The following is a 27,912-nucleotide window of genomic DNA, read 5'->3' as shown; positions in this document are numbered from 1 at the left end:
GGACCGTCTCTATATAATAATAATAATAATGATGGCATTTATTAAGCGCTTACTATATGCAAAGCACTGTTCTAAGCTCTATATGTTGCCAACTTGTACTTCCCAAGTGCTTAGTACAGTGCTCTGCACACAGTAAGCGCTCAATAAATATGACTGAATGAATGAATGTATGAATTTGCACATAGTAAGCGCTTATTAAATGCCATCATTATTATTATTATTACAACCCACTGGTTAATTCTTTTCTGGGACAGGGGAGCAGGTTAAAAAAGGATTTGGAGAAGCCTTTAGGTGGCTAGATCTGGTGGGCTCTTTCTTCTAAGCCCTGTTCAGCCCTTACTATGTGCTAGACACCGTACTAAGCACTGGAGTAGATACATACAGCATGGCTTAGTGGATCGAGCACGGGACTGCGAGTCAGAAGGACCTGGGTTCTAATCGTGGCTCTGCCGTTTGTCTGCCGTGTGACCTTGAGCGAGTCACTTCACTTCTCCGGGCCTCAGTTCCCTCATCTGGAAAACGGGGATGAAGACTGGGAGTCCCATATCATTACAGAGAAGCAGCGTTGCTCAGTGGAAAGAGCCCGGGCTTGGGAGCTAGAGGTCATGGGTTCTAATCCCGACTCTGCCACTTGTCAGCTGTGTGACTTCGGGCAAGTCACTTCACTTCTCAGGGGCCTCAGTTACCTCATCTGTAAAATGGGGATTAAGACTGTGAGCCCCCTGTGGGCCAACCTGATCACCTTGTATTCCCCCAGCGCTTAGAGCAGTGCTCGGCACATAGTGAGCGCTTAACAAATGCCAATATTATTATTACTATTATTGTTACCATTATTCTTAATAATAATGAACTGAGCAGATTAGACAGAGTCCACTTAGGGCTCCCAGTCTCAATCCCCATTTTACAACTGAGAAGCAATTTTACAACTAGAACAGTGCTTTGCACATAGTAAGCGCTTAATAAATGCCATTATTATTATTATTAACTGAGGTAACAGACCCAGATAAGTGACGGGACTTGGCCAAGGTCACACAGCAGACAAGTTGGGGAGCGGGGATTAGAACCCAGATCCTTCTAACCCCCGGGCCTGTGCACTAGCCACTGGGCCATGCTGCTTCTTCCTGGAAGCACTTGCCCACGAGGGATCCTAGAGCCCTACTTGGGCTAGACTGGCCCTGGGGTCAGTCTTCTGCTCTATTATTAAATCTTCTCATGGTGGACAGGGAATGGGACTGTTATATTCTTCCACTGGACTCCCCAAGTGCTCAGTACAGTGCTCTGCACACAGTAAGCGCTCAATAAATACGATTGATGATGATGATGACGATTGCTGATGAGAGATTCGGGGGCTGGGCTGTCTGGTCCTATTCATTCATTCAATCGTATTTATTGAGCGCCTACTGTGTGCAGAGCGCTGTACTAAGTGCTTGGGAAGTCCAAGTTGGCAACATATAGAGACGGTCCCTACCCACCAGTGAGCTCACGGTCTAGAAATAATAACGATGGCATTTGTTAAGCGCTTACTATCATCATCATCAATCGTATTTATTGAGCGCTTACTGTGTGCAGAGCACTGTACTAAGCGCTTGGGAAGTACAAATTGGCAACATATAGAGACGGTCCCTACCCAACAGTGGGCTCACAGTCTAAAAGGGGGAGACAGAGAACAAAACCGAACATACTAACAAAATAAAATAAATAGAATAGATATGTACAAGTAAAATAAACAGAGTAATAAATATGTACAAACACGTATACATATATACAGGTGCTGTGGGGAAGGGAAGGGGCTACAAGGTGATCAGGTTGTCCCACGTGGGGCTCGCAGTCTTAATCCCCATTTTCCAGGTGAGGGAACTGAGGCTCAGAGAAGTGAAGTGGCTTGCCCAAAGTCACCCAGCTGGCAAGCGGCGGAGCCGGGATTAGAACCCGGGACCTCGGACTCCCAAGCCCGGACTCTTGCCGCTAAGCCACGTTCCCACGCCAAGGCTAGATATGTGGGCGAGGGAAAAAGCCCGCCCGCTCCTTGACGGGGTCGGTGGCGTGCCCTTCCACGGACGGTGACCTTCATAGGGGGTCAGAAAAGTCGCCCCAAGGAAAGAAGAAAGACAGGGACCAAAGGAGGGGGACGACTGTAAGCTCGTTGCGGGCAGGGAATGCCCCAGACTAAGCTCCCTTTTCCTGTCTCTATTCGTTGCCAACCTGCACTTCCCAAGCGCTTAGTACAGTGCTCTGCACACAGCAAGCGCTCAATAAATACGATTGATTGATTGATTGATTTTCCTCAGCTCCCGCTCCCTTCCGCGTCACCTCGACTCGCTCCCTTTGCTCTCCCCGCATCCGCCGTCTTTCCCTTTTAGACTGTGAGCCCACTGTTGGGTAGGGACTGTCTCTATATGTTGCCAATTTGTACTTCCCAAGCGCTTAGTACAGTGCTCTGCACATAGTAAGCGCTCAACAAATACGATTGATGATGATGATCCGCCCCACAGCACTTATGTGTATAATTCTATTTATTTATATCCGGCGCTTAGAACAGTGCTTCGCACATGGTAAGCGCTTAACAAATACCATCATTATTATTATTATTGATGCCTGGTTACTTCATCATCATCAATCGTATTTATTGAGCGCTTACTGTGTGCAGAGCACTGTACTAAGCGCTTGGGAGGTACAAGTTGGCAGCATATAGAGGCAGTCCCTACCCAACAGTGGGCTCACAGTCTAAAAGGGGGAGACAGGTTACTTGTTTTGATGTCTGTCTCCCCCCTGCCCAGACTGTAAGCCTGTTCATTCATTCAATCGTATTTATTGAGCGCTTACTGTGTGCAGGGCACTGTACTAAGCGCTTGGGAAGTATAAGTCGGCAACATATAGAGCCGGTTCCTACCCAACAACGGGCTCACAGTCTAGAAGGGGGAGACAGAGAACAAAACCAAACATACTAACAAAATAAAATAAATAGAATAGATATGTACAAGTAAAATAAATAAATAAATAAATAAATAATTAATCGTATTTATTGAGCGCTTACTGTGTGCACAGCACTGTACTAAGTGCTTGGGAAGTATAAGTCGGCAACATATAGAGCCAGTTCCTACCCAACAACGGGCTCACAGTCTAGAAACTGCCTGCTGTGGGCAGGGATCGTCTCTCTTTATTGCTGTACTGTACTCTCCCAAGCGCTTAGTTCAGTGCTCTGCAATAATAATAATAATGATGGCATTTACTAAGCGTTTATTACGTGCAACGCACTGTTCTAAGCGCTGGAGAGGTTACAAGGTGATCAGGTTGTCCCACGGGGGGCTCACAGTCTTAATCCGCATTTCACAGACGAGGTACAGAGAAGTTAGGTGACTTGCCCAAAGTCACACGGCTGACAGTTGGCAGAGCCGGAATTTGAACCCATGACCTCTGACTCCAAAGCCCGGGCTCTTTCCACTGAGCCCCGCTGCTTCTACAGAGTGAGCGCTCAATAAATATGACTGAGTGAAGAAAGGGGGTCACGGCCTCTCCAATCCACAAGGGCCTGCCCTTCATCATCATCATCAATCGTATTTATTGAGCGCTTACTGTGTGCAGAGCACTGTACTAAGCGCTTGGGAAGTCCCCCTTAGACCTTCTCTTCGCTCAGGGTTTAGAGATTTCTGCAACGGGTCGAGAAAAGAAACAGTAACACAACCCAACAAACGTTCTGCAACAAAGGTTCTTAGAAGAACTGGAGCTGGACCTCAAGGGGAAGCAAGTGTGGCCCAGGGATGATGATAATGATGATGATGATGATATGATGATTGATGATGATGATGATGATGATGATGATGATGATGAAGAAGAAGAAGAAAGAAGAAGAAGAAGAAGAAAGAAGAAGAAGAAAGAAGAAGAAAGAAGAAGGAAGAAGAAGAAGAAGGAAGAAGAAGGAAGAAGAAGGAAGAAGAAGAAGGAAGAAGGAGGAAGAAGAAGAAGAAGAAGAAGAAGAAGGAAGAAGAAGAAGGAAGAAGAAGAAGGAAGAAGAAGAAGGAAGAAGAAAGAAGGAAGAAGAAGAAGAGAAGAAGAAGAAGAGGAGGAGGAGGAGGAGGAGGACAGGAGGAGGAGAGGAGGAGGAGGAGAGGAGGAGGAGAGGAGGAGGAGGAGGAAGAAGAGGAAGAGGAAGAAGAAGAAGAAGAAGAAGAAGAAGAAGAAGAGCATTTGTTAAGCACTCACTATGTGCAAAGCACCGCTCTAAGCACCGAGGAGGATACAAGGTGATCAGGTTGGCCCACATGGGGCTCACAGTCTTAATCCCCATTTTCCAGATGAGGTCACTGAGGCCCAGAGAAGCGAAGTGACTTGCCCAAAGTCACACACAGCTGACAACTGGGGGAGCCGGGATTTGAACCCACGACCTCTGACTCCCAAGCCCGGGCTCTTTCCACCGAGCCACGCCGCTTCTCTAGCCCGGGCCTGGGTCCAGAAGGACCCGGGTTCTAATCCCAGGTCTGCCACTCGTCTGATGGGTGACCTTGGGCAAGTGTCTTCGCTTCTCTGGGCCTCAGTGACCTCATCTGGAAAATGGGGATTAAGACTGTGAGCCCCTTGTGGGTCAGGGACTGTGTCCAACCTGATTAGCGTGTATCTGCCCCCAGCGCACAGTACAGCTCCTGGCACATAGTAAGCGCTTAACACCATTAAAAAAATTGGGGTGAAGGAACCAGTGCAAAGCATTTCTCTAGTGCCAAATTCAAATTGGACTGAATCTCTCCATGGCTCTCGAAGGATTCGATTAGTAGAGAAGATTACATACAGAAACGAAACCGAATTCTCTCTTACCTCTATGTTGTTATTCATTAGTCCGCAGGCATCGGCAAAGTCCGGATGCTTGGTGTTGATGTACGCTAATTCGATCGCTACCAAATTGTGAACCTGGGAGGGAGAAGCAAACAGAGTTGTGTTACTCCTCCTGGAACGTATCAGTGTGTCTGCAACTGGACAAACAACTGTTTATCGTAATACCCGCTAAACTGACAATACTGGAAATCCTAGCCTACCACGTTCCAGGTTCTGAGGTCTAAAAGTACACGTCCCCAAATAACCGGAGTCCGCCTGATTCTGGAAATATTGGTTAGAATTTAAGAACGCACCTGTCGGCGGTTTAAGCAACCTTGGCGCTCTCAGTACTTGTATTTTTCTCGAAAAACGGAGTCGTGCGAACTCAACTACAAATCAATCTCTCAAAAGGCCACTGCTTTCTACAGAATACGAGGAATTTCCGCAGCCCCTTTAGAGCAAGGATCCCATCTTCTCCGTTCACTGTGCGCTTCTGCGCATCGAGTCAGATACGCCGTACAAAACGTGTCTTTTTTCTGGAACCACCAAGGAAGCTGGGACACGCGATGTCAGACGTGACATACCGCGACGTGATGTCAGCTGGGACACCACGAGACACGTTGCCGGACACACTGAGTGATCCAAGCGCTTAGTCCAGTGCTCTCCACACAGTAAGCGCTCAATAAATACGACTGAATGAACAGTGAACGCAACGGCAGTTTTCCTTAATTCGAGGGTTTGCAGGACTCACTGCCTTCAATCGAAAATGAAGACTATCTCCAGCCTTGACAGTAAAACCGGATGGGTTCTTATTCTCGCCTAAAGCTTCTTCTGTTCTGTTTTGACAGAAAGATAGGGAGGCAGTTCGTTTCCGATTTAAGTCCCTCTTGCCTGATTTCCTGCTAAAGCTTTCTCTGTTATCCAGAGGTCTCAGAGTTGCGCCCGGCCACCTACCCTGCTTCTAAGAGTAACTTTCACGGCGCTGGATTTCTAGGGGTAGAATTCTTCTTCCTTTTTCATAAACGTTCTGGAATATTTGTAAGGACAGTCTGCTAAATAGGGCATTTTACTAGCAACTCTGACCCTCTTGAATCAATAGTGTTTCTAGTTGTCAAGATATTGAACCATGCTATGAAACGCATTTAAAAATGGAAAGCTGCCCTTGGTTTTCCATTAGCTTAACAGGGCCACATAAAGCACAATAACCAACCAAATCACAGTTACACATGTTGGCTTTGGCGACGCTTTTGCGATCTGTTTGGACTATATGTTGCCAACTTGTACTTCCCAAGCACTTAGTACAGTGCCCTGCACACAGTAAGCACTCAATAAATACGATTGATTGATTGATTGACTAACAAACTTAGTTCTCACCGAGAAACTCTAGCTGAAAGGAATGGAATAAGACGAGAACTGAACAGTTTTAAAATTTGATTTAACAGTTCCCCTTTTGTATTAGCAGTTTAAAAAAACAAAACAACAACAACAACAAAAAAAAACCCACCAAGATATCCAGAACAGTTAAATTTAAGGTATTATGGTAAACCTAACAATTTGGTTAATCTGATCTTATTGAAAGTAAGTACCACCACGGCCGATGAGTTACCACAGCTTACCATTTCATTTGTAACTGGTAACCTCCGACGCAGAAGACAAGTCACCACTTCAACTATGGCGTCATGCAGTTTAGGAAACCTCAACAGTTCCTAAACACATTCAGAGGGAGAAAAGTGTAATTTCTGAGGTTTAAAAAGAAAATACAAAATCAGACCGGGAGCCTGAATCAAGTAATCTAAATGTGACTCAATATTAAAATGCAAATCTAAGTGAAAGGGCAAACTGAAAGACAATAAATGCGACTGAACGGTCTACCTTTCCTTGGAACCCAAACATTCAGAATATATCTTGGGAGTAAAACTAACAGTCCTTTCATCTGCACCAAAGAATTAGCAGTTCTTTATTAACTGAACAACAGTTAAAAGCATACCACCAGTGACGCAGTTCATAAAATCCTCCAGAAAAATAGCTTCTACCATTATCGACAAGCGCCCAGATCCCGGACCTGGGTTCTAATCCCAGCTCCGCCACTTGTCTGCTGTGTGACCTTGGGTAAGTTACTTCACATTATTATTCTTATTCTTATTATTATTATTACTATTATTATTATTATTATTATTCTCTGTGCCTCATCCGTAAATTGGGGATTAAGACTGTGAGCCCCATGTGGGACAGGGACTGTATCCAACCGGATTACCTTGCGTCTACCCTAGTGCTTAGAACAGTCTCTGGCACGTAGTAAGGGCTGAACAAATACTATATATACGAGAAACGTTATTTAAGTTTAACATAAAGTTACTGAAGTTTAAGTTTAAGTCCCTTAGGGACCAGAGGTGAACGTCACCATATCCAACTGACATTACAGAAAAACTTTCAAGAGAGAATATCTGAAATTTCACACTGGGTCACAGACCAGTGATCGGACCTGGACCATTAGCTGGCCACTGACAATGGCAAAAAAGGAAATTTAGAATAATAATGATGGCATTTGTTAAGTGCTTACTATGGGCCAGCACTGGTGTAAGCGCTGCGGTAGATATAAGGTAATCAAGTTGTCCCACGGGGGGCTCACAGTCTTAATCCTCATTTTATAGATGAGGTAACAGGCACAGAGAAGTGACTTGCCCAAAGTCACACGGCTGATAAGTGACGGAGCCGGGATTAGAACCCATGACCTCTGACTCCCAAGCCCAGGCTCTTTCCACTAAGCCACGCTGCTTCCCTAAAAATTCCATTACCGGACGAAAGAAACTCATAGTTGCTTACGTATCTCCAACAGGGCTGGTCTCCCCTTTCCCTCCACAAGTAATCCATCCACCTTCTCTTTTTCCAACCCATTTACGCCCTTCCCAAAATACTACATCTGTAAACAGTATTCCAGTTCGCTCTCCCCATTCCCGAAAACAATTTTCTTAAGAGATCTGGATTTTATGAATGGATTTAAATTCAACAAATACATTTAAAATGGATTTCCACAAGGAGGTTCTGATCTAACATGCAGCCCTCTTATTCAAAGCTTGTACACACCTCCGCATACACACCTACGCACTTTCACTTCCCATTATTGAATTTAATTTCCAATGCTGTTGGCTCAGGTATGTCGTACCCAAACTACTTCAAGAGAAAGTGGATATGGATTACTGAGGCAGGAAAAGCCTCATGGATTGATATTTGAAGATTATTTGTCCTTTTAGCTTCAGTAAGGGGTACGATTTTTCAATTCAAAGGAATTTTGTTCCGATCGATAACAAAATACCTGAAGAATAAACCACATCTTGCTAGGAAAACACTCTCAAACAGCTCCCTCCCATTTTACCTTGCTGATTTCCTATTGCGACCAAGGTCGCACACTTTCACTCCTCTCGTGCCAACCTACTCACTGAACCTCGATCTCACCTTTCTCGCCGCCAACCCCTTGCCCGAAACACACACCCCCTTCATATATGACAGACCACACTCTTCCCCACCTAAGTCCTCATTTCTTCCTTCTGTGCCACCCTTGCGATTGGATTTGTTCCCTTTGAGAACTTGATATCCACCCCACCGTCAGCCAAACAGCAATTATGTATGGCAATTTTGTTTTTTTAATGTCTGCCTCCCCCTCTAGACCCTAAGGTCTTTGTGAGCAGGGAACACATCTACCAACTCGGTTATTCTGAACTCTCCCAAGCGCCTAGTACACTGCTTCCATCTTGACTGAAGTAATATGATTTGAACATAATTAAAATGGATTTCCACAAGGAGGTTCTGATCTAACATGCAGCCCTCTTATTCAAAGCTTGTACACACATACACACTTTCACTTCCCATTATTGAATTTAATTTCCAATGCTGTTGGTACACTTGGTACCCTGCTTCCATCTTGATTGAAGTAATATGATTTGAACATAATTCCTTGCTAACCTGAAGAGCTATAGTGGTGTTCCTTAGCTGACTCTGTGTGTGTGTGTGTTAGAGAGAGAGAGAAAGAGAGAGAGGGGAGAGGGAGGGGGAAGTGAGGCGTTTAAGGGAGAGTGTTAGATAATAAAAATAAAATAAAATAAAAATAAAAATAAAATAAAATAAAAAATAATTGCGATGGTTGTTCAGCATTATGATGATGGCATTTATTCATTCATTCAATCGTATTTATTGAGCGCTTACTGTGTGCAGAGCACTGTACTAAGCGCTTGGGAAGTACAAGTCAGCAACATATAGAGACGGTCCCCACCCAAAAACGGGCTCACAGTCTAGAAGGGGGAGACAGACAACAAAACATGTAGACAGGTGTCAAAACCGTCAGAATAAACAGAATTAGAGCTATATGCACAACATTAATATTAAGCACTTACTATGTGCCAAGCACTGTTCTAAGCACTGGGGAGGTTACAAGGAGATCAGGTTGTCCCATGGGGGGCTCGCAGTCTTAATCCCCATTTTTAAAGATGAGGTAACCGAGGCACAGAGAAGTTAAGTGATTTGCCCAAAGTCACACAGCTGACAGTTCGTGGGGCCGGGATTTGAACCCATGACCTCTGACTCCCAAGACCGGGCTCTTTCCACTGAGCCAAGCTGCTTCTCATGTGTCAAACACTGTAAGAAGTGCTGTTGAACCCAGCCCCTGCCCCACATGGGTCTCACTAAGTAGAATGATGATGATGATGATGGTACTTATTAAGCGCTTACTATGTGCCAAGCACTGTTCTAAGCACTGGGGAGGTTACAAGGAGATCATGTTGTCCCACGGGGGTCTCACAATCTTAATCCCCACTTTTACAGATGAGGTAACTGAGGCGCAGAGAAGTGAAGTGACTTGCTCAAAGTTACCCAGCTGACAATTGGTGGAGCCGGGATTTGAACCCACGACCTCTGACTCCAAAGCCCGGGCTCTTTCCACTGAGCCACGCTGCTTCTCACGTGTCAAACACTGTAATAAGTGCCCTTGAACCCAGCCCCTGCCCCACGTGGTTCTCACTGACTAAGCAGGAGGGAGGACAGGTATTGAATCCCTATTTTACAGAAGAGGAAATGGAGCCATAAAGAAGTGAAGTGACTTTTCCGAGGTCACTCGGCAGGCAACTGGCAGAGCGAGGATTAGAGTCCGGGTTCGCTGACTCCCAAGCCTGCGCTCTTTCCACTAGGCCACGCTGCTTTGGAAAAAGAAATAGCGTGGCCTCCCCAACACTTAGTACACACAGAAGCCACTCAGGAATCGGCACTTAAATGCCATTTTTTTTAAAAAAAAAGCTCTAATTTTCTATCCCCAGTAACACCAATCCTAAATCCCAGAGCACCCAGGGCTTGTATTCGACATGTGCGAAGAGAAGAGTGGGAGAAAAAACCCTTCTCAAGGATAGTAGTAATAATCATTTAGATCTTTTATGATCTTTTAATGATCTTTTAGACTGTGAGCCCACTGTTGGGTAGGGACCGTCTCTATATGTTGCCAATTTGTACTTCCCAAGCGCTTAGTACAGTGCTCTGCACATAGTCAGCGCTCAATAAATACGACTGATGATGATGATGATCGTAATAGTAACTGCGGTATTTGTTAAGCGCTATGTGCCGGGCACTGTACTAAGCGCTGGGGTGGATACAATCGAATCGGGTTGGGCACAGTCCCTGTCCCACGTGGGGCTCAACGGTCTCAATCCCCATTTTACAGATGAGGTCACTGAGGCCCAGGGAAATGAAGTGGCTTGCCCAAGGCTACACAGCAGATGGGTGGCGGAACCGGGATTAGAACCCATGACCTTCTGACTCCCAAGCTCTGGCTCTAACCACTAAGCCATTGTTCTGACGATTTTGACACCTGTCCCCATGTTTTGTTTTGTTGTTTGTCTCCCCCTTCTAATAATAATAATAATAAGGTCGGTCACTTGTGTTTACTGAGCGCTTACTGTGTGCAGAGCACTGCACTAAGCGCTTGGGAGAGCACAATATAAAAGACACATTCCCTGCCCCTAAGGGCATTTATTAAGCGCTTACTATGTGCAAAGCACTGTTCTAAGCACTGTGGAGGTTACAAGGTGATCAGGTTGTCCCATTTTTGACACCTGTCCCCATGTTTTGTTTTGTTGTTTGTCTCCCCCTTCTAATAAGAATAATAATAAGGTCGGTCAATCGTATTTATTGAGCGCTTACTGTGTGCAGAGCACTGCACTAAGCGCTTGGGAGAGCACAATATAAAAGACACATTCCCTGCCCCTAAGGGCATTTATTAAGCGCTTACTATGTGCAAAGCACTGTTCTAAGCACTGTGGAGGTTACAAGGTGATCAGGTTGTCCCATTTTTGACACCTGTCCCCATGTTTTGTTTTGTTGTTTGTCTCCCCCTTCTAATAAGAATAATAATAAGGTCGGTCAATCGTATTTATTGAGCGCTTACTGTGTGCAGAGCACTGCACTAAGCGCTTGGGAGAGCACAATATAATAGACACATTCCCTGCCCCTAAGGGCATTTATTAAGCGCTTACTATGTGCAAAGCACTGTTCTAAGCACTGTGGAGGTTACAAGGTGACCAGGTTGTCCCATTTTTGACACCTGTCCCCATGTTTTGTTTTGTTGTTTGTCTCCCCCTTCTAATAATAATAATAATAAGGTCGGTCAATCGTATTTATTGAGCGCTTACTGTGTGCAGAGCACTGCACTAAGTGCTTGGGAGAGCACAATATAAAAGACACATTCCCTGCCCCTAAGGGCATTTATTAAGCGCTTACTATGTGCAAAGCACTGTTCTAAGCACTGTGGAGGTCACAAGGTGATCAGGTTGTCCCACGGGGGGCTCACAGTCTTCACGAGAAGCAGCGTGGCTCAGTGGAAAAGAGCCCAGGCTTTGGAGTCAGAGGTCATGGGTTCAAACGCCGGCTCCGCCAATTGTCAGCTGGGTGACTTTGGGCAAGTCACTTCACTGCTCTGGGCCTCAGTTCCCTCATCTGTAAAATGGGGATGAAGACTGTGAGCCCCCCGGGGGACCACCTGATCACCTTGTAACCTCCCCAGCGCTTAGAACGGTGCTTGGCACAGAGTAAGGGCTTAACAAATACCATCGTTATTATTATTATTAGAACAGTGCTTTGCACATAGTAAGCGCTTAATAAATGCCATCATTATTATTATTATTATTAATCCCCATTTGACAGATGAGGGAACTGAGGCCCAGGGAAGTGAAGTGACTTGCCCAAAGTCACACAGCTGACACGTGGCGCAGCCGGGACTTGAACCCGTGACCTCTGACTCCAAAGCCCGGGCTCTGTCCACCGAGCCACGCTGCTTCTAGGCTGTGAGCCCGCTGTTGGGTAGGGACCGTCTCTCTCTGTTGCCGACTTGTACTTCCGAAGCGCTTAGTCCAGTGCTCTGCACACAGTAAGCACTCGATAAATACGACTGATTGATTGATTGATTAGTCCAGTGCTGCGCACACAGTAAGCGCTCGATAAATACGATTGATTGATTGATTAGTCCAGTGCTCCGCACACAGTAAGCGCTCGCTAAAGACGACCGAATGAGTGACTAAATGACTTCACCTCCGTACCTGAGTACTGTAATTGCTACAGTGCTGGATGATTCTCTGCATTTCCTCGTGGACCAGCTCCACGCAGCGCAAACTGGGTTCCTCAAGGCGCTTGATTTGCCGCTTGACCAGTAGCTCAAAAGAGACCTCGGGCACGAACAAGGCTGGACGAGGACCCTGGGAAGAAATTCCGAATCAGTCACCCTCCTCGGCCGCGGAGAACGGAGAACCGAAGCCGGCGACGGGCACGTTTCGAAGACGACTCGCCGACCCCCCAACTTCTCGCCCTGACGGCCCCGACCGGATGGTCCCCCGCCGGAAAAGAGCTTAGTTGGTAAAGAACAAATCGGGCGCGTTAGGAGTCATCATCATCATCAATCGTATTTATTGAGCGCTTACTATGTGCAGAGCACTGGACTAAGCGCTTGGGAAGTACAAACTGGCAACATAGAGAGACGGTCCCTACCCAACGGTGGGCTCCCAGTCTAAAAGGGGAACAACGTGGTTAGAGAAGCAACGTGGCTCAGTGGAAAGAGCACGGGCTTTGGAGTCAGAGGTCATGGGTTCGAATCCCGGCTCCACCACATGTCTGTTGCGTGACCTTGGGCAAGTCACTTAACTTCTCGGAGCCTCAGTTACCTTATCTGTAAAATGGGGATTAAGACTGTGAGCCCCATGTGGGACAACTTAATCACCTTGTATCCCCCCCAGCGCTTAGAACAGTGCTTTGCACATAGTAAGCGCTTAACAAATGCCATTATTATTATTATAAAAGGGGGGAGACAGAGAACAAAACCAAACATACTAACAAAATAAATGACGATGATGATGGCATTTATTAAGCGCTTACTATGTGCAAAGCACTGTTTTAAGCGCTGGGGAGGTTACAAGGTGACCAGGTTGTCCCACAGGGGGCTCACAGCCTTCAGCCCCATTTTCCAGATGAGGGAACTGAGGCCCAGAGAAGTGAAGTGACTTAAACAAAGTCACACAGCTGACATTTGGCGGAGCCGGGATAGGAACCCTTGACCTCTGACTCCAAAGCCCGGGCTCTTCTCCACTGAGCCACACTGCTTCTCAGTAAAATAAAAATAAAATAAAATAAAATAAAATAAAATAAAATAAAATAAATAGAATAGATATGTACAAGCAAAATAAATAAATAAATTAAGAGAGTAATAAATCTGTACAAACATATATACATATATACCGGTGCTGTGGGGAAGGGAAGGAGGTAAGATGGGGGGGGATGGAGAGGGGGACGAGGGGGAGAGGAAGGAAGGGGCTCAGTCTCCAAAGCTTGGCCGAATACTTACGGTGGCATTCCTGATGGCGGTCAAAATATCAATAGTGTTAAGGCCGCCGAGTGGATCAACTGACTCTAGCGTTCGCCCGAAGGTCTCGTGGAAAATATAACATATTCTAGCCCCACCGCATCTGAAAAAAAAATCGATAAAACCACAAAACGCTAGGGTTATAAGGGGGAGGGATCGGTTTTCCACTCTTTTCCCCAAGTTGGAATATAAGAACGCTTTGGCTACGGAAGCTCTTGATCGATCAGTCAATGGCCCAGTGGCCGTGGGAAGAAGCAGCGTGGCTCAATCATCATCATCATCATCAATCGTATTTATTGAGCGCTTACTATGTGCGGAGCACTGTACTAAGCGCTTGGGAAGTACAAGTTGGCAACATATGGAGACAGTCCCTACCCAACAGTGGGCTCACAGTCTAAAAGAGTGGGCTCACGTGAAAAGAGCCCGGGCTTTGGCGTCAAAGGTCATGGGTTCAAATCCCGGCTCCGCCATCTATCAGCTGTGTGACTCTGGGCAAGTCACTTCACTTCTCTGGGCCTCAGTTCCCTCGTCTGTAAAATGGGGATGAAGACTGGGAGCCCCCCGTGGGGCAACCTGATCACCTTGTAACCTCCCCAGCGCTTAGAACAGTGCTTTGCACATAGTAAGCGCTTAACAAATACCATCATCATCATGGGAAGCAGCGTGGCTCAGTGGAAAGAGCCCGGGCTTGGGAGTCAGAGGTCATGGGTTCTAATCCCGGCTCCGCCACTTATCAGCAGTGTGACCTTGGGCAAGTCACATAACTTCTCTGGGCCTCAGTGACCTCATCTGTAAAATGGGGCTGAAGACTGTGAGCCCCACGTGGGACAACCTGATCACCTCGTATCTACCCCAGAGCTTAGAACAGTGCTTGGCACATAGTAAGCACTTAACAAATACCAACATTATGATTATTAGAGATCGGGACTGGGACTCAGAAGGACCTAGGTTCTAATCCCGGCTCTGCCGCTTGTCTGCTGGGTGACCTTGGGCAAGTCACTTCACTTCTCTGTGCCTCAGTTACCTCACCTGTAAAATAGGGATTAAGACCGTGAGCTGCATGCGGGACAGGGACTGTGTCCACCTGATTAGCTTTCCCCCTCTCCATCCCCCCCATCTTACCTCCTTCCCTTCCCCACAGCACCTGTATATATGTATATATGTTTGTACAGATTTATTACTCTATTTATTTATTTTACTTGTACATATCTATTCATTTTATTTTGTTGGTATGTTTGGTTTTGTTCTCTGTCTCCCCCTTTTAGACTGTGAGCCCACTGTTGGGTAGGGACTGTCTCTATATGTTGCCAATTTGGACTTCCCAAGCGCTTAGTACAGTGCTCTGCACATCGTAAGCGCTCAATAAATACGATTGATGATGATGATGATGATGATTAGCTTGTATCTACCCTTGCGCTTAGAACAGTCCCTGGCACATAGCAAGCGCCTAAATAAATACCGGTATTATTATTGAGCACTTACTATATGCCAAGCACTGTAATCGTAATAACGATAACAATGATGATGGGTAGGGACTGTCTCTATGTGTTGCCGACCTGTACTTCCCAAGTGCTTGGTACAGTGCTCTGCACACAGTAAGCACTCAATAAATACGATCGATTGATTGATTGATTGGTAATATAAATTGTGGTATCTGTTAAGTGCTTACTACGTGCCAAGCACTGTACTAAGCACTGGGGTAGATTCCAGTTACTCAGGTTGGACACGGTCCCTGTCCCATATGGGGACTTCCATCTAAGTAGGAGGAAGAACATGGATTGAATCCCCATTTTACATATGAGGGATCCAAGGCCCAGGGAAGTTAAGTGACTTGGCCAAGGTCACACGGCAGACAAGCCAAGGTACACAGTCAACTCCTCTAATCTTCATCATCAATCGTATTTATTGAGCGCTTACTATGTGCAGAGCACTGTACTAAGCCTAATGCCAACCTACTCGTTCTCCCTCCATCTCAGAGCCTTCAGAGAAGCAGCGGGGCTCAGTGGAAAGAGCCCGGGCTTTGGAGTCGAGAGGTCATGGGTTCAAATCCCGGCTCCGCCAATTGCCAGCTGTGTGACTTTGGGCAAGTCACTTCACTTCTCGGGGCCTGTTCCCTCATCTGTAAAACGGGGATTAAGACTGTGAGCGACCTGTGGGAAAATCTGATCACCTTGTAACCTCCGGAGCACTTAGAACAGTGCTTTGCACATAGTAAGCGTTTAATAAATGCTATTATAATAATAATAATTGTTATTATTATTATCTCATCTACCTTGCTGCCAACCCCATTCCCACATCCTGCCTCTGGCCTGGAATTCCCTTCCCCCTTCACGTCCGACAGCCGACCACTCTCCCCACCTTCCAAGCCCTACTTAAAGGACATCGCCCACGCCTTAGAGAAGCAGCGTGGCTCAGTGGCAAGAGCCCGGGCTTTGGAGTCAGAGGTCATGGGTTCGAATCCCGGCTCTGCCAATTGCCAGCTGTGTGACTTTGGGCAAGTCACTTCACTTCCCTGGGCCTCAGTTCCCTCACCTGTAAAATGGGGATGAAGACTGTGAGCCCGCCGTGGGACAACCTGATCACCTTGTAACCTCCTCAGCGCTTAGAACAGCGCCTGGCACATAGTAAGTGCTTCATAAAAGCCATCATCATCATTATTATTATTATCTCCTTTACGAAGGCTCCTTTAAGTCCCATTTTCTCCCCGAATTCTGCCTTTGCACTTGGATCCATGCCCTATAAGCACCTGATAGTCACCCTGTCCCCAACCCCACAGCGATTATCTACGTATCTTTATACGCTCCTATTTTCCCTATCTGTAATCTTTCCAAATGTCTGTCTTCCCCTGTAGACTGTAAGCTCCTTGAGGGCAGAAATCACGTCTCCTGATTCTATTGTACTCTTCCAAGTGCACAGTAGAGAAAGTGCTCAAAAAATAGCATGGATTGATTCTGCCATAAAAAATCTCCACTTCTCTTTCTGTAAAAAAAAAAAAGGGGGGGGGGCATTCCTCGTTAGGTCTAATGTGAGACCAGAAGTAGAAATAATAATAATAATGATAACATTTATTAAGCGCTTACTATATGCAAAGCACTGCTCTACGCGCTGGGGAGGTTACAAGGTGGTCAAGTTGTCCCACGGGGGGCTCACAGTCTTAATCCCCATTTTACAGATGAGGTCACTGAGGCCCAGAGAAGTGAAGTGACTTGCCCAAAGTCACACAGCTGCCAAGTGGCAGAGCCGGGATTTGAACCCATGACCTCTGACTCCAGAGCCCGTGCTCTTTCCACTGAGCCATGCTGCTTCTCTGATCTCAGCTACTCCTTTTATTCCCTCCAGCTTTGGGGATATTTAGTCCAGTGCTCTGCACACAGTATGCGCTCAGTACATACCACTGATAGATTCGTCCCCCTTTTAGACTGTGAGCCCACTGTTGGGTAGGGATTGTCTCTATATGTTGCCAACTTGTACTTCCCAAGCGCTTAGTACAGTGCTCTGCACACAGCAAGCGCTCAATAAATACGACTGATGATGATGATGATGATTCGTCCTTATCAACAGCATTTAATGAGGGCCCTCTGTAAGCAGACCCCTGGCATGGGCACACCCACAATGGAACCCAGAGAACTGGACTCTCCCCTCATTGACATTATTTTAGTATTATTAGTCATTATTAATAGCAATTTAAAAATAATTCTTATAATCATGGAATCTGTTAGGTGCTTACTGCGTGCCAAGCACTATACTAAGCACTGGGATAGATACAAGTTAATCAGGTCAGACAGGCCCCATGCAACAGACGGCTCTCATTCTAAATTGGAGGGAGAACGGATATTGAATCCCCGTATCGAAAGTGAGAAATGGGAGGCACTGAAAAGTAATAATAATAATTATAATAATAATAATAATGGCATTTATTAAGCGCTTACTATGTGCAAAGCACTGTACTAAGCACTGGGGAGGTTACAAGGTGATCAGGTTGTCCCATGGCGGGGCTCACAGTCTTAATCCCCATTTTACAGATGTGGCAACTGAGGCCCAGAGAAGTGAAGTGACTTGCCCAAAGTCACACAGCTGACAAAGAAGCAATGACCTTGACTCAATTTGCAGCTTCCCCGAGTTGCAAAGACACATCGGTGGGAACCGTGGAAGGGAGAGCAGATGCCTTGGCTTTCTCTCCAATCAATCAATCAATCAATCGTATTTATTGAGCACTTACTATGTGCAGAGCACTGTACTAAGCGCTTGGGAAGTACAAGTTGGCAACATATAGTGACAGTCCCTACCCAACAGTGGGCTCACAGTCTAGAAGGGGGAAAACTCCCTGATTGAACTACTGTAATAATAACAATAATAATGGCATTTATTAAGCGCTTACTATGTACAAAGCACTGTTCTAAGCGCTGGGGAGTTTACAAGGTGATCAGGTTGTCCCACGTGGGGCTCACAGTCTTCATCCCCGTTTTACAGATGAGGGAACTGAGGCCCAGAGAAGTGAAGTGACTTGCCCAAAGTCACACAGCTGACAAGTGGCGGAGCCGGAATTTGAACCCATGACCTCTGACTCCAAAGCCCGGGCTCTTTCCACTGAGCCACACTGCTCCCCTAATCCTGTAAACTCGTAGCTATAGGCCGCCCGTTGTTGGGTAGGGACCGTCTCTATATGCGACCGACTTGTCCTTCCCAAGCGCTTAATACAGTGCTCTGCACACAGTAAGCGCTCAATAAATACGGCTGAATGAATAGGCAGGGAACGTGTCCACAACCTGTTACGCTGTCCTCTTCCAAGGGCTTAGAACAGTGCTTTGCATTCATTCAATCGCATTTAGTGAGCGCTTACTGTGTGCAGAGCACTGTACTAAGTGCTTGGGAAGTCCAAGTTGGCAACATATAGAGATGGTCCCTACCCAACAGTGGGCTCAGAGTCTGGGAGGAGTAAGCGCTCAATAAATACCACGGATTGACAGAACTGCAGTCAGTCTCAAGCCTGACCTACTCTCCCGCCCATTCCCTCTGACCATCAGCCCACCCACAGCATCACACTACTGACAGGAGAGGGAACCTCAGTCCAGTCCAAGGAATTGGACATTGGGCACCTTGGCGATCGGATTCCGAGCTAGCCCTCAGCCGGCTCTGGGGGAAGAGGCGGGCCCCCTAAATTTCCCTTCCCTGCCCATCAGCTTGTCTTCCAAAGTCCAAATTGAGGGAGTGGAGGACCCTGTAGCTGAAAGGGGCCACAAGAGATCATTCTTAAAAAATGTATGAAGCAATTACAGTGTGTCAAGCACTGGATTGGATACAAGATAATTAATGGTATTGAGTGCGTACTATATGCAGAGTGCTGTTCTTAGGTCTTGGGGTGTGAGCCCACTCTTTTAGACTGTGAGCCCACAGCTGGGTAGGGACTGTCTCTATATGTTGCCAACTTGTCCTTCCCAAGCGCTTGGTACACTGCTCTGCACACAGTAAGCACTCAATAAATACGATTGATTGATTGATTGATTGACCGCAGCCATGACCTGCGCTAGGCAGACGCTGTAAAATCGTAGGCGAAGACGACGAGGCACCAAATTCTTCATCTCTCCTCCCCTGGAGAAGTCAGAGGAAGCATCCCCTTTATTCTCCCCTTGAAAGCACTCTTGAAAGCAGTCAATCGCTTTGCCCCCTACTAACTCACCCCAGTACCCTCCTATATTTCGCTCCTCTAAAGCCAACCTTCTCACCGTACCTCCATCCCTTCTATCTCGTCGTCGACCTCTCTCCCACGTCCTGCCTCTGGCCCGGAACGCCCTTCCTCCTCAAATCCAACTGCCAGTGACTCTCCCCCACTTCTAGACTGTGAGCCCACTGTTGGGTAGGGACCATCTCTATATGTTGCCAACTTGGACTTCCCAAGTGCTTAGTACAGTGCTCTGCACACAGTAAGCGCTCAATAAATACGATTGATTGATTCAAAGCCTAACTGAAGGCACACCTCCCCGAAGAGGCCTTCCTTAAGCCCTCCTTTCCTCCCACTCCCTTCTGTGTCACCCTGACTTGCTCCCTGTATTCATCTCCCCTCCCAGCCCCACAGCACTGATGTACTTATCTCTCATTTATTTATTTCTATTAATGTCTGTCTCTCCCCACAGACTGTAGTAATAATAATAATAATAATAATAATAATAATGGCATTTATTAAGCGCTTACTATGTGCAAAGCACTGTTCTAAGCACTGGGGAGGTTACAAGGTGATCAGGTTGTCCCACGGGGGGCTCACAGTCTTCACCCCCATTTTTACAGATGAGGGAACTGAGGCCCAGAGAAGTGAAGTGACTTGCCCGAAGTCACACAGCTGACAATTGGCGGAGTCGGGATTTGAACCCATGACCTCTGACTCCAAAGCCCGGGCTCTTTCCACTGAGCCACGCTGTAAGTTCACTGAGGGCAGGGAACGTGTCTTTTATATTATGATATTGTACTCTGCCAAGCGTGTGTGTACAGTGCTCTGCACACAGTAAGCGCTCAGGGAATAATAATAATAAGTTTGTTAAGCACTTACTATGTTCAAAGCACTGTTCTAAGCGCTGGGGGGGATACAAGGAGATCAGGTTGTCCCACGTGAGGCTCACAGTCTTAATTCCCATTTTACAGACGAGGTAACTGAGGCTCAGAGAAGTTCATTCATTCATTCGATCGTATTTACTGAGCGCTTACTGTGTGCAGAGCACTGTACTAAGCAGTGACTTGCCCAAGGTCACACAGCAGACATGTGGCGGAGCTGGGATTCGAGCCCATGACCTCTGACTCCAAAGCCCGGGCTCTTTCCACTGAGCCATGACTATGAATATGAATATGACTAATTGACTGAATGAAAGGGGAACGGCGGAGGAGGACGGGGAACAGAATTCATAAACAGCGTCGTCGGCAACTTAAAAAAGTCTTACAGTTCAGACGTTTCTATGTACTTGGCCGTTCCTTCTATAGTGTTGCAATATTCTGTAGCAAATTTGGTAATAAGCTGAAGTAAAGTCGCACTCTTGTCATCCACGGGCTCCCCGTAGCTATTCAGAAGAGACTGATACTGAGCAGCTAGAACATTTATTCTTGTTTTCAGTTCTGGCAAGCAGTCCCGGATATGATGCATCAATAACCTGTAAGGACAAAATGTATTCTTAGATGACACAACTTCCCAAAATCAACCTGGGCGCCTCACATGAAGCTGCAGAGAGAACTGAAGTCCCGGATTCACGGAAACAGGTCACGGCTCTGAAATCGGAAACGAAGAAATGAAACAGTCCCAAGACCTGAGGGTCCTAAGACATATGAATTCAGAGCGACTGGAGTGTTTGATATACGGAAACAGGCCACTTTTCCGAAATCAGAACCGAGGGAAAGACATATTCCAAACACCTGAGGGACCTACGACATAAAACATCTTCGGCTGAACTTGACGGACCAATTCTTCCACATCTTTCCCCAAGTACGGGATTTTGGAAAGGGTTACGTGATTTAGAGGATCCTGTAGTCGCCTAGTTCCCTTTTCTCATGGGACTTTGATTTAAGCATTAATAAGTATTCGTGAGAGTAACGTGATTTAGATTGCAGCTTCACTTTTTTTTTTTAATAACGGGCGGTACACTGCAAATGAAATCAAAGCAACTTGGCAATATTTTACCATTGTCTGATCGAATACTTTTCATACAATACCTGCGGAAAAATTGACCCGACTCTATAATGCGTGCTTGGGACAGATATTTTCATAACATTAAAGGATATTAAAAATTATACCTTGGACAAGCCTATTTAATTTGCCTTGGTAACAGTTGCTACGTGACCAGATGTGAGCCACGTAAATGTTTCTCAGAGGAACTGACTCATCTGATCGAATTCTAAATCATTTTATTTCTTCGTTTCATTCGATTATCTTTCAGGCTGGCTGGACGGTGCAACCAAAATGGATTATTCAGTGGTTATTCAATCCAAGTCCATCGAGATGAGAATCCAATTTTAGAGCGGGGATGAGGAGAGGGATGCGGGAGGGGACATGAAACTCGTTTTACTCCCACAGATCCAGCTTCGACAGAGAAGCAGAGTGGCTCAGTGGAAAGAGCCCGGGCTTTGGAGTCCGAGGTCATGGGTTCGAATCCTGGCTCTGCCACTGGTCAACTGTATGACTTAGGGCGAGTCACTTAACTTCTCTGTGCCTCAGTTACCTCATCTGTAAAATGAGAATGAAGACTGTGAGCCCCCCGTGGGGCAACCTGATCACCGTGTAACCTCCCCAGCACTTAGAACAGTGCTTTGCACATAGTAAGCACTTAACAAATGCCATGATTATTATTATTATTATTATTATTATTACAAATACCTAGCACCTTGAATTTCTTCCTCCGCTCAGGAGGAGAGAGAGAGGGACCCACGTAGGACAACCTCATCACCTTGTTTCCCCCAGCGCTAAGAACAGTGCTTCGCACATAACACTTAACAAATACCACTATTATTATTACTATTACTTGTTCAATCACATTTATTGAGTGCTTACTGTATGTACTGCACTGTACTAAGCCCGTGGGAGACTACAATATAACAATAAACAGGCACATTCCCTGCCCGTGAGTACTTTCCAGATGAGGTAACTGAGGCCCAAAGATGGGAAGTGACTTGCCCAAGGTCTCCCAGCAGACATGTGGCAGAGTCAGGATTAGAACCCAGGTCCTTCTGACTCGTAGGCTCATGCTCTAGCCACTTCTCGCAAGCGCTTAGTTCAGTACTTTGCACCCACTAAGCACCCAATAAATACAACGGAATGAATGAATGCAAAATGGGGTTTAAGATTGTGAGCCCCATGTGGGACAGGGACTTTGTATCTTCCCTCAGCTCTTAGAACACTGCTTGACATATAGTAAGCATTTAAAAAATACCATTATTATTATTATTTTTATCAGAGTTGATGAAAGATTGCCTTACTTCGTGCCCGGTGAAGCATTCAGACACTACTCGGTCCTGCTGCTCTACTGACTTTGACAAAGATGACCATTTCTAGGAAAAGGTTGAAAGCTCCTGGCCAAAGCAATGGCAAAATGTGGTATTTTTTTTTTTGCATGTCAGAATCAGGCGAGCCGAAGTAGCTTCATAAATGGAAACTTCATTTCTGGTGGATTAATGGGCTTAAACATGCCTTAAATCACATAAATCACATGCCTTTTAGACTGTGAGCCCACTGTTGGGTAGGGACTGTCTCTATATGTTGCCAATTTGTACTTCCCAAGCACTTAGCACAGTGCTCTGCACATAGTAAGCACTCAATAAATACGATTGATGATGAACCCAGGAAATAAAAATGTGGAATTCAATTTTCCAGCTGAGCAATCCAACGGCCACTCAACTGGACCCTCAGAGCAAGGCCTGGCCCAGATTTTATATTCCGCTCTATGCCCTACAAGACATTTACCCTGTCTTAGGCCGTCGAGTCGTCTCCGACCCATGGACACATCTCTCCCAGAACGCCCCACCTTCATCTGCAATCGCTCTGGTAGTGGATCCAGAGGGTTTTCTTGGTCAAAAATCCAGAAGCGTTTGACCGTTGCCCGCTTCCGCGCAATCAATTTGGGTCTCCGCCCTCGACTCTCTCCCATAACGCTGCCGCCCAACACTGCTGGTGACCAATTCTTATAAATGCTGGATTCTGAAATTAGAAACTTTTGACCTCTTACAACCAGAATTGAATGAGTCGCCCCTTCTCTCAGCCTTTTCTAGACGGCTCTAATTTAAGTCTGGTCTGGGCTTCCTGGGCTAATGACATAGGAGGAAACAGAAACTCAACCGTTTCACTAATGAGAATACGATCAGACAAGGGTATCGGCGGAGCACGCGTTTGACGACTACGTTAGACAGTGCCTTCAAACAGCTCATTTTGAAGAAAGGCAAAATGTCACCTGTTCAGTGTCCTGGCAAGGTATTTTGTTCCGTTCCTATTGGCTAGAGATGGATATTTCTTTTGAAGAAATCCGTATTCATCCCGGATGGAATCGGCAACACTCTTCTTATTGTTAATATCTAGCTGGCTCCTAGAGTCGACAGAAGCAAACCAAGTGATCAGTGGTGTTTATCGAGCGGGCCTAGCGCTGCACTGAGTGCTTGGGAGATACCTCAGGGTTGGTAGACACGTTCCCTTTCCACAACCACCGTTTTCCCTCCGCTACCTCACCTGTTCACCACGCCAATAATTCCCAGTTTAACCGGTATGACTCTTCCCATCAGGACATCCATGGCATCAGTCCCGGCATCCATCAGGTCTAGCTTAGTGATAACGGCTAAGGTCCGGCGGCCTACCAGTCCAACAGAAAAACCATCATTAACGTAATATTTCACTTTTAATCGCGTTGTAGACCACGTAATATTACGGTGCCAAAGCATTTTCAGCGTAATTAACATTCAAGGAAACGAAGAGTGACACGATCAGGTAGCCTGGCTCATTCATTCATTCACTCAATCTTATTTATTGAGCGCTTCCTGTGTGCAGAGCACTGTACTAAGCGCTTGGGAAGTACAAGTTGGCAACATATGGAGATGGTCCCTACCCAACAGCGGGCTTGTGTTTCATACATAAACGGAGTACTGGAGCTCACTCAAAACAGTAATGCCAGATCTGCTTTTCAATTACTCAATATAAAAGTGGGTAGCCTAATCATTATTTGGTCAACAGGCCATTTGTATTTCCAGTCATAAAAATGAAAACCTCAGTGTCCGCACTTGAATGAATTCGCTCGATGGAATGTAAGTGGCCATCCCAAAATGTCTGTTTTTTATTTTATTTACAAAAGAAACCCAAATATGGGAAAATGCCAATGCAAACCTCAGTGGTTGGTAGGAATTTTAGTTTACGAACTTTAAACGTAGATTCCACCATAAGCTTTTTGGGGGGTTTTTTTCCACAATTATCTTCCTTGTACAGAAACGCAGAAGGCAAGTAAGGAAGCAGAAATAATCAAAAGCCACAAAACCTTCAAACACTCGGCAAAATGAGCTGGCCTAAAGTTTACCTCTGCAAGCTCTCCTTTCATGAATTTTGAACATTTACCCTGACAAAATCATCAGCTTTACTCGCGGACTACAGATATTCGATTTAAAAAAATGGAAGGTACATTTTTTCTTCCAACGTTCGAGGCAACTGAATCCTAAAGAAGAAAAGCAGAGGCAAAGAATCCACTCTTCCTTTCCCTGACCGCTATCTTCAACTCTTCACTCTCCATTGGCTTCTTCCCCACTGCTTTCAAACATATAAAACATTAGACACAGGATAATCAGGTTGGACAGAGCCCCTGTCCTACATAGGGTTCACAATCATAATCCCCACTTTCTAGATGAGGTAACTGAGGCACAAAGACATGAACTGACTTGCCCAAGGATTCACAGCAGACAAATGGTGGAGTCAGGATTAGAACCCAGGTCCTCTGACTCCCAGGAGTCACTCCACTAGACCATGCCGCCTATCAACTCCTCATCTTCCCGCCCAAGCTCAGCCCTCCCCTTGACTTTCCCATCACTGTAGACACCACCACCTTCCTCCCTGCCTCATAAGCTGATAACCTTGGCATTAGCCTTGACTCATCTCTCTCATCTCTCATTCTCATCCCACATTTTCTCTCCCCCTCCTCCCCCTCTCCATCCCCCCACCTTACCTCCTTCCCTTCCCCACAGCACCTGTATATATGGATATATGTTTGTACATATTTGTTACTCTATTTATTTTACTTGTACATATCTATTCTATTTATTTTATTTTATTAATATGTTTTGTTTTGTTCTCTGTCTCCCCTTCTAGACTGTGAGCCCGCTGTTGGGTAGGGACCGTCTCTATATGTTGCCGACTTGTACTTCCCAAGCGCTTAGTACAGTGCTCTGCACAAAGTGCTCAATAAATATGATTGATTGATTCAACCCACACGCTCCACTTGTCACCAAATCCTGTCAGTTCAAGCTCCACACCATTCATTCATTCATTCATTAAATCGCATTTATCGAGCGCTTACTGTGTGCAGAGCACTGTACTAAGCGCTTGGGAAGTACAAATTGGCAACATATAGAGACGGTCCCTATCCAACAGCGGGCTCACAGTCTAGAAAGGGGAGACAGACAACAAAACAAAACATGTAGACGGGTGTCAAAATCATCAGAATCATCATCATCAGTTGTATTTATTGAGCGCTTACTGTGTGCAGAGGACTGTACTAAGCGCTTGGGAAGTACAAGCTGGCAACATAAATAGACATAAAATAGACATAGCAATAGAAATAGAAATAGAATAAATAGACATAGCTATATGCACATCATTAACAAAATAAAGAGTAATAAATCTGTACAAATATATATAAGTGCTGTGGGGAGGGGAAGGAGGTGGGGGGGGGAGGAGGAGAGGAAAAAGGGGCTCAGACAGGGAAGGCCTCCTGGAGGAAGTGAGCTCTAAGTAGGGGTTTGAAGGGAGGAAGAGAGCTAGCTTGGCGGATGTGCGGAGGGAGGGCATTCCAGGCCCGGGGCAGGACGACAACGGCGGGACAGGCGAGAACGAGGCCCAGTGAGGAGGTTAGCAGCAGAGGAACGGAGGGTGCGGGCTGGGCTAGAGAAGGAGAGAAAGGAGGTGAGGTAGGAGGGGGCGAGGTGATGGACAGCCTTGAAGCCGTGAGTGAGGAGTGTTTGCTTGATTCGTAGGTTGACAGGCAGCCACTGGAGATTTTTGAGGAGGGGAGTGACATGCCCAGAGCGTTTCTGTACAGATACAATCCGGGCAGCAGAGTGAAGTATAGACTGAAGCGGGGAAAGAAAGGAGGATGGGAGATCAGAGAGGAGGCTGATGCAGTCATCCAGTCGGGATGGGACGAGAGCTTGAACCAGCAAGGTAGAGGTTTGGAAGGAGAGGAAACAATCCTCCCTTTTCTCTCCATCCAAAATGCTACCATGTTGATCATAGCACTCCTCCTATCCCACCTCGAGTCCTCCTATCCCACCAGCCTCCTTGCTGACCTCTCTGCTCCTGTTTCTCCCCACTCCAGTCCATACATCACTCTGCTGCCAGGATCATTTTTCTATAGAAACGTTCAGTCTGTTTCCCCACTCTGCAAGAATGTCCAGTGGTCGCCCAACCAACTCCGCATCAAACAGAAACTCCCACTGTCGGCTTTAAAGCACTCGATCGACTTCCCCGCTCCTAACTTATCTTGTTGATTTTCCTCTGGGCTGGAACTCCCTCCCACTTCACACCCGACAGACCACCACCCTCCCCACCTTCAAAACCTTATTAAAATCCCATCTCCTCCAAGAGGCCTCCCTTAACTAAGTTCTCATTCCCCTCCTCATCTACCTTGCATTTGGATTTGCACCCTTTATTCACCCTATCTTCAGCCCCACAGCACTTATTTACATATCCAGAATTTATTTTAACATCTGTCTACCCCCCCCAGACCGTAAGCTTCTTGTGGGCTGGGAATATATCTACAAACTGCTCTATTGTACCCTCCCGAGCGCTTAGTAGAGTGCTCTACACCCATTAAGGGTTCCGACACGATTGATTGGTGTAGAAATTGATGCAAAATTAGAAATGAACAGGTCTCTCTACCCAAGAGCTGCTTATGCTTAATTCCTCTCAGAATGCGAGACCTTCCCCATGAACGGGCTGGTTACGGCGCTTGTTTGGAGAATATAATAAAAATAATAATAATAATGGCACTTATTAAGCGCTTACTATGTGCAAAGCACTGTTCTAAGCGCTGGGGAGGTTACAAGGTGATCAGGTTGTCCCACGGGGGGCTCAGTCTTAATCCCCATTTTACAGATGAGGGAACTGAGGCCCAGGGAAGTTATGTGACTTGCCCAAAGTCACCCAGCTGACAATTGGCAGGGCTGGGATTTGAACCCAAGACCTCTGACTCCAAAGCCCGGACTCTTTTCCACTGAGCCACGCTGCTTCTCAGCACATAATAATAATAATAATAATAATAATAATAATAATAATAATAATAATAATGGCATTTATTAAGCGCTTACTATGTGCAAAACACTGTTCTAAGCGCTGATATCCTCTTGTGTACGATATGAATTAGACTGTGAGCCCACTGTTGGGTAGGGACTGTCTCTATATGTTGCTAACTTGTACTTCCCAAGCGCTTAGTACAGTGCTCTGCACACAGTAAGCGCTCAATAAATACGATTGATGATGATGATGATGATGAATTCCCTACACAAGAGGA

At 46.0% G+C, this 27,912-nt stretch overlaps 1 protein-coding gene across 4 annotated transcripts in view; it reads right to left on the bottom strand.

Moving 5' to 3' along the window:
- The window catches only part of DNM1L (dynamin 1 like), a 118,865-nt gene that overhangs the window by 28,704 nt on the left and 62,249 nt on the right, over positions 1 to 27,912 (bottom strand). For all 4 annotated transcript variants that reach the window (XM_038761023.1, XM_038761039.1, XM_038761031.1 and 1 more), the window contains 7 exons: positions 23,877 to 23,997; positions 23,605 to 23,736; positions 20,614 to 20,820; positions 13,670 to 13,790; positions 12,375 to 12,530; positions 6,420 to 6,509; positions 4,807 to 4,899 (listed from right to left, as the gene is read on the bottom strand). In XM_038761023.1, coding sequence (XP_038616951.1) covers positions 4,807 to 4,899; positions 6,420 to 6,509; positions 12,375 to 12,530; positions 13,670 to 13,790; positions 20,614 to 20,820; positions 23,605 to 23,736; positions 23,877 to 23,997 — 920 coding nt within the window. The remainder of the gene's footprint in view (positions 1 to 4,806; positions 4,900 to 6,419; positions 6,510 to 12,374; positions 12,531 to 13,669; positions 13,791 to 20,613; positions 20,821 to 23,604; positions 23,737 to 23,876; positions 23,998 to 27,912) is intronic.

The sequence above is a fragment of the Tachyglossus aculeatus genome, chromosome 2 (assembly GCF_015852505.1).
Source record: "Tachyglossus aculeatus isolate mTacAcu1 chromosome 2, mTacAcu1.pri, whole genome shotgun sequence".
NCBI lineage: Eukaryota > Metazoa > Chordata > Mammalia > Monotremata > Tachyglossidae > Tachyglossus > Tachyglossus aculeatus.
Note: the sequence above shows the minus strand (reverse complement) of the source record. Positions and strands in the feature narration are given on the sequence as shown.